This window comes from Kogia breviceps, unplaced genomic scaffold, assembly GCF_026419965.1.
Source record: "Kogia breviceps isolate mKogBre1 unplaced genomic scaffold, mKogBre1 haplotype 1 scaffold_622, whole genome shotgun sequence".
Taxonomy (NCBI): domain Eukaryota; kingdom Metazoa; phylum Chordata; class Mammalia; order Artiodactyla; family Physeteridae; genus Kogia; species Kogia breviceps.
Window position 1 is genome coordinate 1 of NW_026712068.1, and position 14,847 is coordinate 14,847.

Consider the following 14,847-nt stretch of genomic DNA (forward strand, 5'->3'; position numbering starts at 1 on the left):
TGTGCATAAAGTATAGTATATAAAGTGATTCTAAGATGTCACTGTGTGCAGTTTTCAAAATTATTGCCATTTTATGTAAATCATTCCAGGTTTTAAGGAAGTCAGTGATCATTCAAAAGACACAGAGAGCTATGAGTATGACTTGATAGGAGTGACTGTTCACACAGGAACAGCAGATGGTGGACACTATTACAGCTTCATTAGAGATATAGTCAATCCACATGCTTATAAAAACAATAAATGGTGAGTTTTCAATATTTTATTCTTGGGATTTAAAAAAATATTTTTTCTTCTGTTTTTAAAGTATAAGCTTATGATAGTTTTCTTCTTGAGATACGTTTTCAGATTTTAGTTTACTAAAAACTTTATAGTTGGAAACGGGAGCACATAAAATGTTTAAATGAAAGCTTTCAAAAGACAATATGAATCTATCCTTAAACTTTATACATCTCCAGACTCTTGAGAATTTGATAAATTCTCGCCTAAGAAAAATGAACACACTCACAATTTTGCACACAACTTTAGATTCACAGACAATATTGCACCTTCCGAATCATACTTACCTGTGTTCACTTATTCAAGAACCGTTTACTGAATGCCTTCTATAGGGTGGCCACAAAGTCCTTATGTATTCCAGTTAGAAATTACCTGCATACTCCATTTTCTTCACCTTACCTTTCCCTTCTGACACACATTCTTTTTATCATCTTTCATCAAGTTAATGGGTGGAAGTCATTCAGTCAGTCCTTAATAGCTGGTTTTTGGTCCTTGGATGTTGTTGAGTAAAGTCTCATGTATAGAGACTATTGATGTGCTAGACATTGTTCTAAATATTAGGGATATTGCTTTGAACAAAGTGTACATAGGTAAATTGATCTGCACTTAACCTAACAGTTTCGTTCAAATATTTCTCATTCTTTAAACCATCATATCCATGGTATCTTTACTTTTTTTTGTCCATTTGAATATAAATTTTGAAATGGCATCTTTATCATTTTAAGTTTTCCAAGCTCTTAATGTTTTATGTCTGATAGCTCTACATGTTAGAAAGTTATGCAAACTTTTTATTCCTTGCTTTTATGAACTCTTTTGTTACTCTGAGGTTATAAATAGAATTATCAGATTTTAAGGTGGTTATGACTATGTTGTGAAATTATATTCCCAATTTCTAGTGGATGAGAATTGTCGAAACAAGAGCTTAGTTAAAATTTACCACATATTAATAAGTTTGATCAATATTTGTAATATATTAGAATGTACTCTAAATATTTTTAAAAGAGGCACAGTACAGGTATATTACATATATACTCGATCAACACTATGTGCTCTGCTTTAGGTATCTTTTTAATGATGCTGAGGTAAAGCCTTTTGATTCTGCTCAACTTGCCTCTGAATGTTTTGGTGGAGAGATGACGGTAAGTTTTATTCAAAAGTTATAAATGGTTCATGACTTTCCAAGTGCTTTGCAGTATCATAAAATCCAATAGCAGAGTCATGGAACTTTCTTTTAATTCCTATAATTAAATCTAAAATGTATTTGTTTTTTGTTTAGTATAATTTAGTATGTTTGGAGCATATACCAGACACTGGAAAATTTTTTTCTTTTGAAAATATATTTTAAATTACTGTTTCTTCAACTGATTAAGAGGGTCTGATTAAGAAAGCTTAAGACTTACAATTGAAAAATAATAGTATAGGAATTGAATTACATTTCCACAAGACATCATGATTAAATAAGTTGTTTACTTAAGTGCTTTGGGATTAGAACAGAAAGAAATTACTCTTTATTGACTTACTTTGAGAAATTTTTGACAGGGAAGTTGGCTTAAGCTAAACTTTAAAGATTGTTCCTTTAGTGCTTTCTATAACAGTAGCAACAACTGGTTATTACTAGTGACAGGATAGAAAAAGATTATCTGTTTTGTAATTATCAGTTAACATATAAGAAAAGACAATTAGGTTGGAGTAGTGTTATAATAATTTCACTTCTTCATATGCAGTTTACCCTAGTACCAATTTTTTGAAAACTTTAAAAATAGCCTATTGATTCTCACAAGTCAAGTATTAAAAAGTAATTTCTATTTCATAAAGAAGCTCAGATAAAGTTATATTTCCCTTTAATAGCCATGCTTATTGTGAAATAACTGGTCACATTCTGGATTTTAATGAAAAGTATTTCTTAACTGCTCTTTGATGCTCTTACATACTATTCTGAATAGAAAAGGAAAATTAGACAAATTCCTAACACTTGGAAAATGAGTAGAAGAAGGAAGGAAATAATGAGTTACCGTTGAAGCCATAACTAAACCTATTGCATCTCTAGATGTTATTCCTAGAATATTTCCTCAAAAAAAAGAAGGAAAAGATAAACAAGTAAATAGTGCAAAATTCTTCTTTTAAAAGGTAGTTTTTCAGATTGCATGCCCATTTTATTAAGTTTTATATATTTGAAGAGAAATTAAGGAAACAATTCCATTCACCATTGCAACAAAAAGAATAAAAATCACTAGGAATAAACCTACCTAAGGAGGTAAAAGACCTGTACTCAGAAAACTGTAAGACACTGATGAAAGAAATCAAAGATGACACAAACGGAGGGATATGCCATGTTCTTGGATTGGAAGAATCAATATTGTGAAAATGACTATACTATCCAAAGCAATCTACAGATTCAGTGCAATCCCTATCAAACTACCAATGGCATTCTTCACAGAATTAGAACAAAAAATCTTAAAATTCATATGGAAACACAAAAGACCCTGAATAGCCAAAGCAATCTTGAGAAAGAAAAATGGAGCTGGAGGAATCAGGCTCCCCGACTTCAAACTATACCAAAAGGTACAGTAATCAAGACAGTATGGTACTGGCACAAAAACAAATATAGATCAGTGGTACAGGATAGAATGCCCAGAGGTAAACCCAGGCACATATGGGCACCTAATTTATGACAAAGGAGGCAGGAACATACAATGGAGAAAGGACAGCCTCTTCAATAAGTGGTGCTGGGAAAGCTGGACAGCTACATGTAAAAGAATGAAATTAGAACATTACCTAACACCATACACAAAAATAAACTCCAAATGCATTAAACACTTAAATGTAAGACCAGACACTATAAAACTTTTAGAGGAAAATGTAGGAAAATACTCCTTGACATAAACCACAGCAAGATCTTTTTTGACCCACCTCCTAGAGTAACAGAAATAAAAACAAAAATAAACAAATAAGACTTAATTAAACTTAAAAGCTTTTGCACACCAAAGGAAACCATAAACAAGACAAAAAGACAACCCTCAGAATGGGAGAAAATATTTGCAAATGAAACAACAGACAAAGGATTAATCTCCAAAATATACATACAAACAGCTCATGGAGTTCAATATCAAAAAAACAATCCAGTTAGAAAACGGGTGGAAGGCCTAAATAGACATTTCACCAAGGAGGACATAGAGACAGCCAAGAGGCACATGAAAAGATGCTCAACATCACTAATTATTAGAGAAATGCAAATCAAAACTACAATGAGGTATCACCTCACGCAGGTCAGAATGGCCATTATCAAAAAAGCTAGAAACAGTAAATGCTGGAAAGGGTGTGGTGAAAAGGGAACCCTCCTACACTGCTGGTGGGAATGTAAATCGATACAGCCACGATAGAAAACAGTATGGAGGTTCCTTAAAAAACTAAAAATAGAACTGCTATATGACCCAGCAATCCCACTACTGGGCATATACCCTGAGAAAACCATAATTTAAAAAGAGACATGCACCACAATGTTCATTGCAGCACTATTTACAATAGCCAGGACATGGAACCAACCTAAATGTCCATTGACAGATGAATGGATAAAGAAGATGTGGCACATATATACAATGGAATATTAGTCATGAAAAGAAATGAAATTCAGTTATTTGTAGTGAGGTGGATGGACCTAGAGTCTGTCATACAGAATGAAGTAAGTCAGAAAGAGAAAAACAAAATACTGTATGCTAACACACATATATGGAATCTAAAATTTTAAAAAATGATACTGATGAACCTAGTTGCAGGGCAGGAATAAAGGGGTAGGCATAGAGAACGAACTTGATGACATGGGGTGGGAGGGCGAAGCTGGGGCGAAGTGAGAGTAGCATCAACATATATACACTACTGAATGTAAAATAGTTGGCTGGTGGGAAGCAGCAGCATAGCACAGGGAGATCGGCTTGGTGCTTTGCGATGACCTAGAGGGGTAGGATAGGGAGGATGGGAGAGAGGCTCAAGAGGGAGGGGATATGGGGACGTGTGTATTGCATATGGCTGATTCACTTTGTTGTGCAACAGAAACTAACACGGTATTGTGAAGCAATTATATTCTAATAAAGATCTATTTTAAAAAGGTAGTTTTTCAGATTGCAAGTCCATTTTATTAAGCTTTATATTATTGATGGTAAAGTACCTTAAAAATGTTTTGAATCTTTTTTTTCCTAGCCAAAAATTTCTATCAAAGATTTTTCTGAATATAATGCTATTTGAGAACTATTTACAAAGTTGCTATAAAGTATAAAATAGCTATTTATGAAATATTTTATATATAAATACAGCTGAGTGTACCCATTTCTTAAAGAAGGAAAACTTTCATTTTTTTAAACAGACCAAGACCTATGATTCTGTTACAGATAAATTTATGGATTTCTCCTTTGAAAAGGTAACCATTTCTTTCGTGTATAATTGTACATTGTTTTCCGACTTCCATGTTATCTACTTTTATAGTTATACTATGTCAAAATGAAAATATACTTTTTTTTCCCTCTTAAAGACACACAGTGCTTATATGCTGTTTTACAAACGCATGGAACCAGAGGAAGAAAATGGCAAAGAATACAAATTTGATGTTTCTTCTGAATTACTAGAGGTATAAGTTAATTTAACTTTAGCAACAGTTTAAAAGCATGTTAAGTATTTATGCAAATATTAGTTCTAGAATATAAAAGCAGGCTATATAAACAACATCATTAGTATCTGTAATCTGAGGTAGGCCTTAACCCTGTTTACAAATAGTGTCGGTAATACTGACATACAACAGGTGAATGTAAAGTGAAAGAGATTAAAGGGAGTGGAAAACAATTATTAGTAACATTGAAGAAAAATAAGAAAGGTGAAAATGGTTGATGGAATAAGCACAAGCTCACAATTAACTTGTATGGTTGGTGATATTCTTGGATTGGGTGATAGGACTGTGAATGTTCCTTTTCTTACGCTTCATATTATACACAAGCGTATTTTAAATGCATTTAAAATATGTATTATATATATTTTAATATGTGTCTCATTTGTAGTAATGAGCTCTCTTCGTTTCATAATGTAGTTAAGTGATAATGTTAGGGGTTTATAAAAAGTGTGCACACTCAATGTATGTTGTATCATTGTTGTAAACTGACTTGGCCAAAAGTACAAAAAATAAATCTCCAGAAAGGTATACCTGATACAAGTGTACTCTTCCATGTAGACAATTAAACTTTTACTCTCTGACTGATTGATATTTGCACTATTGTGCTCAAGCCTTAAAACTGAGTGGATTTTGTTCCCCAAACACTTTTCTTTGTTGTTGTTGTTGTTGTTGGTTTTTTTTGGTGGTACGTGGGCCCTCTCACTGTTGTGGCCTCTCCTGTCGCGGAGCACAGGCTCTGGACACGCAGGCTCAGCAGCCATGGCTCACGGGCCCAGCTGCTCCGCGGCATGTGGGATCTTCCCAGACCGGGGCACGAACCCGTGTCCCCTGCATCAGCAGGCTGACTCTCAACCACTGCGCCACCAGAGAAGCCCCTCAAACACTTTTAATGGTATCTTGCCTACCTGTAATTTACTGATAAAGAGCCAAGAATATTATCTTCTTCCAGACCCTCTAAATTAGGTTTACCAGCAGAATTAGATGCTTCACTAGATGTCAAGCTATTAAACTCACCTGTTTATACAAAGATTTATTTCAAGTGCTATCACAATAGCAAAATAAAATTGATTATAATCATCATTACGTGCAAGACTTTGTGTCCCTAGGGTATTCAGACAAATGGACACCATGTTCTAGATGAGGACCCAACAGTATTTAAGGATAGCCACCCACATGTGAAATACAATGAAATTTTACATAAAACCTTAATGATGTACAGTTGGCATTTGAACAACACAGGCTTGAACTGCGAGGGTCCACTTACACCTGGTATTGTTTCTTTTTTTTTTTTTTCAATAAATACAGGATCTATAAGTATACATAAATTTCTTTTTCTCATTGTTTTCTTTTTTTTTTAAATTTTATTTATTTTTGGCCACATTGGGTCTTTGTTGCTGCACGCAGGCTTTCTCTAGTTGCAGCGAGCGTGGGCTACTCTTCATTGCGGTGTGCAGGCTTCTCATTGTGGTGGCTCCTTGTTGTGGAACACAGGCTCTAGGCGCGTGGGCTTCAGTAGTTGTGGCTCGCAGGCTCTAGAGCACAGGCTCAGTAGTTGCAGCGCACGGGCTTAGTTGCTCTGTGGCATGTGGGATCTTCCCAGACCAGGGCATGAACCTTTGTCCCCTCTTTGTCCCCTGCATTGGCAGGGAGATTCTTAACCACTGTGCCACCAGGGAAGTCCCTTATTTTGCCAGTTTTTAAACATAAACCTGTCTCTTATAACCTGTTCTTACCAAAATATCAGCCTACCATAATTTTCATGTATGTTATCAACATTAACATTTTATTCATTATATATTTGCTCTTCAGACATGTGGGATTTCAGAGTTCTTTCAAACTTTTAATAAATAAATTTTAAAAAAAAGAAACAACATGATCGCTTGAGGTAACCGGATAAGTAATGATAAATTGGATCAGGTTTAGTAACTACTCCCATATTCCATTTACCTGGAAAAAAGTCAACATGAATTTTAAGTGAATGTATATTTTTTGTTTCTTCTAGAGCAAGTCTTATTTTGTCTAATAAAAATATTGGTAAAATGTTATGAAACAAATGCTTTCTGATGTCTAATGTTAACATTTTTTTCTTCAGTGGATTTGGCATGATAACATGCAGTTTCTTCAAGACAAAAACATTTTTGAACATACATATTTTGGGTAAGTTTGGCAGATTTAATAAGATTTTTTTGTTACACATTTTTAAAAATTCTTATTTTGTAAGAATTTTAACCTATTGTTTTCAAATTCTAGGTTTATGTGGCAGTTGTGTAGTTGTATTCCCAGTACATTACCGGATCCTAAAGCTGTGTCCTTAATGACAGCAAAGGTAATATATGTATAGACTTAGGTGGTTTCTTCAAAATCGGTGACTTTAAAATAATTAAATCTTTTTGCTTAATTTTATCTTTTCTTGCAGTTAAGCACTTCCTTTGTCCTAGAGACATTTATTCATTCAAAAGAAAAGGTATGTGTTTTATTTCATAAACTTTTGTGCCATTTTTATCAGATATCTTTTTTTTTTTAATTTAATTTTAATTTTTGGCTTCGTTGGGTCTTCGTTACTGTATGGGCTTTCTCTAGTCGCAATGAGCAGTGGCTACTCTTCATTGTGGTGCACAGCCTCTCATTGTGGTGGCTTCTCGTTGTGGAGCACGGGCTTCAGCAGTTGTGGCTCATGGGCTCTAGAGCGCAGGCTCGGTAGTTGGAGCACACGGGCTTAGTTGCTCCGCAGTATTTGGGATCGTCCCGGACCAGGGCCTGAACCCGTGTCACCTGCATTGACAGGCAGATTCTTAACCACTGCACCACCAGGGAAGCCCCAGGTATCTCCTAATACCTTCAGTAACTTCTTTTTCTTTTTTAGCCCACAATGCTTCAGTGGATTGAACTGTTGACCAAACAATTTAATAATAGTCAAGCAGCTTGTGAGGTGAGGTGAATAATTCAACAAACTGCATAGCTTAAGATTCACTTTCTTGTTTTGTTTTCTTTTATTCTTAACTTAGATGCTATAACAAAATTGTTTTATCTATTATAAATCATAGGGAGCCAGTGTAAGTTATTCCTAAAATTACTTGATTGCCAGGAGAAATTTATAATTAATGTATCACATTCATTACATTGATTAAATAATTGATTTTTAAGTTACTTAAAAATCCTTGGGTTCCCCCTACCATGTATTAGAAGGAAAAAGTATAGAAAATTCAGAACGGTACCAGACATTTCTTAACTACTTTTGCATGCTACCAGAAAATACTGAAAAATGCACATCTCCCTTCCCCCTCTGAGAAAAAATGCATATATCCCACTAGATCAGTTTATGTCCTATTTTATCTTTGCCCATATTACATTATAAGAGAAACATACATCCCTAAGGATGGTATGCACACAGGTAATAAACACTTATCCATATTGCCATCTTACTATCATTTATCATTTGTGATGATCTCCCAGAGTGGTGTGTACCTTTCTAGGAATGCAAGTCTTATATAAATTCCCAGAAGTGGGAGACAGCAGCATAGTGTATAATAGATGAAATTAGTTGAAGATTTTTTTCATATGTAGAAGATTTTTAGAAAGATTTTTAAAAATTTTTTTCAGTCGGTTTGTTTGAATTAGTATTGAAACAAGGTCCACATTTTGCTTTTGTCTTGTAAATCTCTTTTCATCTATAATACAGTTGACCCTTGGACAACACAGGTTTGAACTGCGTGGGTCCACTCATACACAGATTCTTTCAATAAATACGTATAGTACCGTACACTCTGTGGTTGGTTAAATCTGAGGATGCGGAGGAACCTAAGATATAGAAGGTCAACTATGGGACTTGAGTATCTGCAGATTTTCGTGTATGCTGGGGCTCCCTACCAAGGAGCAACTGTAGTTACCTTCTTTTTACCACTTTCTCATTTGTTCTGCAGGATTTTCCACATGTTGGCTTTGATCTAGTGCATCCTTTGGGTGTTATTTAACATATTCCTCTATTCCCTTCCCTCTTCATGATTTTTAAAAAACTGCTCGGTAAAAAAAAACAAAAAAACCCAAACTGTTCAGTAGATTTAGAAGCTTGATTAGGTCATAAATTTTTTTTGTTTTTGTTGTTTTTTTTTTAATAAAGTTGCAACCAATTCTTTCACTAAGGATTTGCCTCTGGAACTCTCTCAAGGAGTTAAAATTCTCTACGGTTGTCAGTAATTATGTGTGTGCATAAATAGGCAGTACACTTCAATAGAGGAGTTAAATATGTGATTAAGAGATATCTTGAAATTAATGGGAAATTGTCTTAGCTAAGCGTAAAGAAGAGTGTTTTTTGTTATCAACAGAACATAAACTGGTTTTTGTTTTTGTTTTTGTGGTACGCGGGCCTCTCACCGCCGTGGCCTCTCCCGTTGCGGAGCGCAGGCTCCGGACGCACAGGCTCAGCGGCCATGGCCCACGGGCCCAGCCACTCCACGGCATGTGGGATCCTCCTGGACTGAGGCACGAACCCGTGTCCCCTGCATCGGCAGGCGGACTCCCAACCACTGCGCCACCAGGGAAGCTCCATAAATTGGTTTTAAACAAAGTTTATCATACTCATATCGTATATATATATATATATATATATTTTTTTTTTTTTTTTGCGGTATGCGGGCCTCTCACTGTTGTGGCCTCTCCCGCTGCGGAGCACAGGCTCCGGACGCGCAGGCTCAGCGGCCATAGCTCACGGGCCCAGCCGCTCCGCGGCATGTGGGATCTTCCCGGACCGGGACACAAACCCGTGTCCCCTGCATCGGCAGGCGGACTTTCAACCACCGCGCCACCAGGGAAGCCCAGATCGTATATTATTAATAGGAACAAAAAATTCTGCAGTGTGACATTTATGAAGTCTAAGAGGAAAATAGTATTTGACTTTATTAAGAACTGCAGGTTGTCATCATGTAGGTTCTACACTGTTATGTAAATGGCATCCATGGAATTCTGTATTGAGATGACCTTAATTATGACTTTAGACATTTTAGATTTTACACTTTTTACCAATTGAAGAATCTTTTTTGGTAAGAAATTAAAAGAATTCAAATGTCAACTAGAATTAAAATCTTTGTGTGATTTTTATCCCAATTGACAAGTATTGATTGAATGTTAAAATCACACTATTTACTTACAGTGGTTTTTGGACCGCATGGCTGATGATGATTGGTGGCCAATGCAGATACTAATTAAGTGCCCTAATCAAATTGTGAGACAGGTAAGAAAAAATTTATTTGAAAAAGAAGAGGCTTTCAAGTTAATTGTTCTAAATTTGCCTGTGAATATATTTTAACCCAGCATTGAAAGTAGTTTGAAAAGATCGACCTCTTATCACAAAAGTCATTTTGCTCTTATTTTCACCAGCTTCTTTTGGCAAATCAGCTGTCATTCCAGTCAGCTGATTAAAATCATTCACATTTCCTGGTTATAGGAAGATAGTTATAACTGCCTATTTTCTCAGATCCTACTTTGATGTATGAGTTGTACTGATTCTTTTTCAGATCCTTAGATATTCTAACCATGGTAGGGTACTGTAATGGCCTTAAAAGTTAAATGAATAGTGTATAACTTAGCTCTGTGACAGATTCTCAACTGTCACATGAATCAATTTATTTTTCTTAAATCATTGGAAAAATTAACAAGGAAGAAAAATACATATGCATTTATGACACAAAACTAAAAATTTAATCTGAAATATGCTACTTTCAGTTATAATTGAAATACAATTCGTATGTCATAAAATTTAGCAAAACTTTTCAAAGTATAAAATTTAGTGGTTTTTAGTATATTCCCAAATATGTGACCATCATCTATCTAATTGTGTAACACCCCCAAAAAGAAATCCCATACTTATGAGCAATCACTTCCATTTTATCCTGTCCCTTCTCTTCAGCCCCTGGCCACCATTAGTATACTTTCTGCCTCTGTGGGTTTGCCTATTCTCACCATTTCATTTGAATAGAATCACATAGTATGTGGTCTTTTGTGACTGGCTTTTTTGATTTTACAATGTTTTCAGGGTTTACCCATGTTGTGACTTGTATCTGTACTTTATTTCTTCTTATTGCCAAATAATATTCTATATACCAGATTTTGTTTATTCAGCAGTTGATGAACATTAGTGATGTTTCCACCTCTTTGCTGTTTTAAATAACACTGCTATGAACATTTGTGTACAGATATTTGTGTGGACCTGTGTTTTCAGTTCTTTTGGATATATACATAGGAGTGAATTTTTGGGTTGTAACATTCTTAGGGACTACCAAACTTTTTTTCATGATGTCTGCACCAGTTTACATTCCCACCAGCAATCTGTGAAGGTTCCAATTTTGCTACATCTTCTTCAACATTTGTTTATTGTCTTCTTGATTTTAGCCATTCTGATGGGTGTGAAGTAGTATCTCATTGTAGTTTTGGTTTGCATTTCCTTAATAATTAATGATAGTAAACATCTTTTCGTGTGCTTATTGGCCATTTGTATATCTTGAACCATATTTTTTGGATAAACTTAAATCGCATTTCCTTCTCCTAATCATTGAAATTCTGATAAGCAGCTGTCCTGCCCCACTCCACTCTTCTGAAAGAGATGGATGCCAAGTTTTCTTTCCTCTGTATCTTCTCCACTAGTAAAGGAGGTTTCATGAAGCTTTGTATTTGGTAATCTCTATTACTGAAACCTATAGTTTGTTTTTGCTTTTTCCCTTATAAAATTGTTTTTCAAGCTAACTCTGCCTTTTATCTTCAGTCTGTACTTGAGACTCCAGGAAACCTTTAGAATGTCAAAAGATAATCTGTGGTCAAAATATAAATGGGGAGCAGAATTTTTCATCATGTTCATTTTTCAGTGTCTTTGTTACCTGATGTGAGTTGACTCTTAGGTTGTCCTATCTTTTCATCTATAGATGTTTCAGCGTTTGTGTATCCATGTGATTCAGAGACTTAGACCTGTGCATGCTCATCTCTATCTACAGCCAGGAATGGAAGATGGGTAAGAAGTATACCTTTTGAACTGAACTTTTTAAAAAATTTATTTATTCATTTATTTAACATATTTGTTTATTTATCTAACTATTTATTTATTTGGCTGTGCCGGGTCTTAGTTTCATTGCGGCATGCAAACTCTTAATTGCAGCATGCATGTGGGATCTAGTTCCCTGACCAGGGATCGAACCCGGGCCCTCTGCATTGGGAACACGGAGTCTTAGCCACCAGAACACCAGGAAAGTCCCTGAACATTTTATTTTTAAGTTTTTTGATGACCTACCTACGAAGTATTTTTAAATATCCACACTGAAATATTTAGGTTCTCCTACTTAAAAATAATCTGTAATAATATAAATCAAGAAGGAAAGCTTTTATTTTTATTTAATTACATTTTCAAAATCCTCTACAAGTAACCTTGACTTAGTCTTTTTGTTTTGATTTCAGCGAGACATGATAACTGGAATCCAACTATTTGTATTATTGTAATTGGTATTCATTATTACAAAGATGAGAGATAAATTCAGGTTTTTAAAATATTTCTCCTCCCAAAATATCTATCCCCAGACTTCATACTTTCTCTAAGATATATAAAATTGTGTTTTCAGGTCTGATGACATGGATGCTTCAGTAGAAGATATAGGTGGTCGTTCATGTGTCACTCGATTTGTGAGAACTCTGTTATTAATCATGGAACATGGTGTAAAGCCTCACAGTAAACATCTTACAGAATATTTTGCCTTCCTTTACGAGTTTGCCAAAATGGGTGAAGAAGAGGTGAGGCTGTATCTTGTTTATTTCTGGTATTATGTACTTATTTTCAGTATTTAAGACTTAAATTGTTTTTATTTTATATTTTTAAATCAATATTTTTATTTTTAGAGCCAGTTTTTGCTTTCACTGCAAGCCATATCTACAATGGTACATTTTTACATGGGAACCAAAGGGCCTGAAAATGTAAGTACAGTTCTGTCTGATATCAGGGATTTAGAGGCCATGTTTTCAAGTTTGCATCATAGAAAGATATTAGATTCCTTTGAAGTCCCTTCTAGCCCTGATATTAAATGATTTTAAGGGTCTAAGTTTGGTTGATATTTTTAATGGATATAACAAGAGAAGAAACAGTCAAGTGATAAATTTCACTGGTATGGCCCTGGATCAAAGCAAATAAATTTAGGCAAAATGGCCATCATCTGCTTTAGGGTCTTATCAGTAGCATGTTGTGTTTTGGTGAACATTTTTGCTGGCCATATTTTTAAAGCCCTTTGCTATATTGTCTGTCAGTCTTCCAAAAATTCAATTCATAATATTAAAACTGTTACATCAATTTTGTGTTGTTTGTAATGACCACATTGGATTGAATGCTTTATTTGCTCTATCTTATTTAATCCTTGTTGCAACCCTAAGAGGTAAGTACTATTGTTATCTCCATTTTACAGATGGGGAACTTGAGGCATAAAGAAGTTTACTTGTTTTAGATAACAGTGAGTTAGGCTTTGATCCTTGGTTAGACTCCTGAACGAAACTGTTAGCCAGTGTGCTGTAATGGTTCTCCAAATATGTACTGTTATTATCTGATTTCAACCTAGATGGCTACTTATTTAGACTGCTTTTCTTTTGCTTTGTTAGATCATAAAATCTTTTCAGTGTTGCATTTCAAACCCCAAATGACTGTCTCTTTGAAATACCTACTGTTTGGATTATCTGAAAACTGCAAATATGGATTCCTTAATTTGTGTAACTGGTATTTTTATTCAATATGAAATACCGTTTTATCATACTCATATAAATTTTGTTCCTGATTTATCTTCCAAAGAGTTTGCCTATAAGAAAAAAATTATTATTAAAGAATTTATATCTTTTGGTAAGGTAAATATAGTATTGGGAATTATTGTTCTTTACAGTTCTGCCTATTAAATCTAAAATTGTCCTGAATGTGGTTGAGACTTTTAAAGTTAAGGTTAGGCCTATGAGTGGTTATTTTTCATGATACATGCTTCTGCCACTGTCTACCCTGCATTGTTATGTAAGACAATCAAGCTCTTTTCTCTCAACATAATGTTAAAAAATAATATCATATTAAAAATGAATTGTGTTATGTTCTAGCCTCAAGTTGAAGTGTTGTCAGAGGAAGAAGGGGAAGAAGAGGAGGAGGAAGAAGATATACTCTCTCTGGCAGAAGAAAAATACAGGCCAGCTGCTCTTGAAAAAATGATAGCTTTAGTTGCTCTTTTGGTTGAACAGTCTCGCTCAGAAAGGTGAAATGTTTCAACATTCAAAATGCTTAAAGCATGTTTGGTTTTATTCTTTTTACATAATTGTTTTACCATTATTAACTCAATAGCTTTTGTTACTTAATTCCTTTTAAATAATAACACTTTCCATCAACTCTTGTAGCATAAGTATTTCGATCCTTTGTACCAAACTCTTACTTTGCCTGAGTCATGTTAGAAATATACATTGAAGAAATATACAGTAAAATATCTAGCAAAATTATATGTGCATTCATCCTTTGACCTAGCAACCCCACTTCTGGGATTCTGTTCCCAAAACACCAAAAGATGTATGTGCAGTGCTGTTTATTGAAGCAGTGTTTAGAAACAGCAAAAGACTGAAAATGTCCACAAAGATGGTACAAGTTGAAGAAACAGAGCATCCACTTGATAGAGGACTCTATAGCAGAAAAAAAACAGGCAGTATGGAGTGATGTGTACTACCATGGAGAGATCTTTAAGATACATATCACTGAGGTGAAAAAAAACAAGGTGGACAAAAGTATATATAGTATGCTACTTTTTTTTTTCTTTTGGCCACGCAGCATGGCTTATAGGATCACTGAGTTCTAACCACTGGACCACCAGAGAATTCCCTATAGCATGCTACTTTTTAAGAAGGGGAGGCTGTGAGACACAAAGTGAGTGAGAGAG

At 34.8% G+C, this 14,847-nt stretch overlaps 1 protein-coding gene across 1 annotated transcript; it reads left to right on the forward strand.

The window, feature by feature from the left end:
- Positions 1-89: 89 nt before the first annotated feature.
- Positions 90-14,304, forward strand: LOC131749810 (ubiquitin carboxyl-terminal hydrolase 34-like; the record flags this gene model as incomplete). The annotated part of the gene is made up of 13 exons (XM_059051678.2): positions 90-243; positions 1,337-1,415; positions 4,634-4,687; positions 4,799-4,894; positions 7,023-7,087; positions 7,181-7,256; positions 7,347-7,394; positions 7,794-7,859; positions 10,077-10,157; positions 11,842-11,927; positions 12,529-12,697; positions 12,803-12,877; positions 14,027-14,304. Coding segments are annotated over 13 exons (1,205 nt in total), but the record flags the coding sequence as incomplete, so codon positions are not given.
- Between the last annotated feature and the right edge of the window lie 543 nt (positions 14,305-14,847).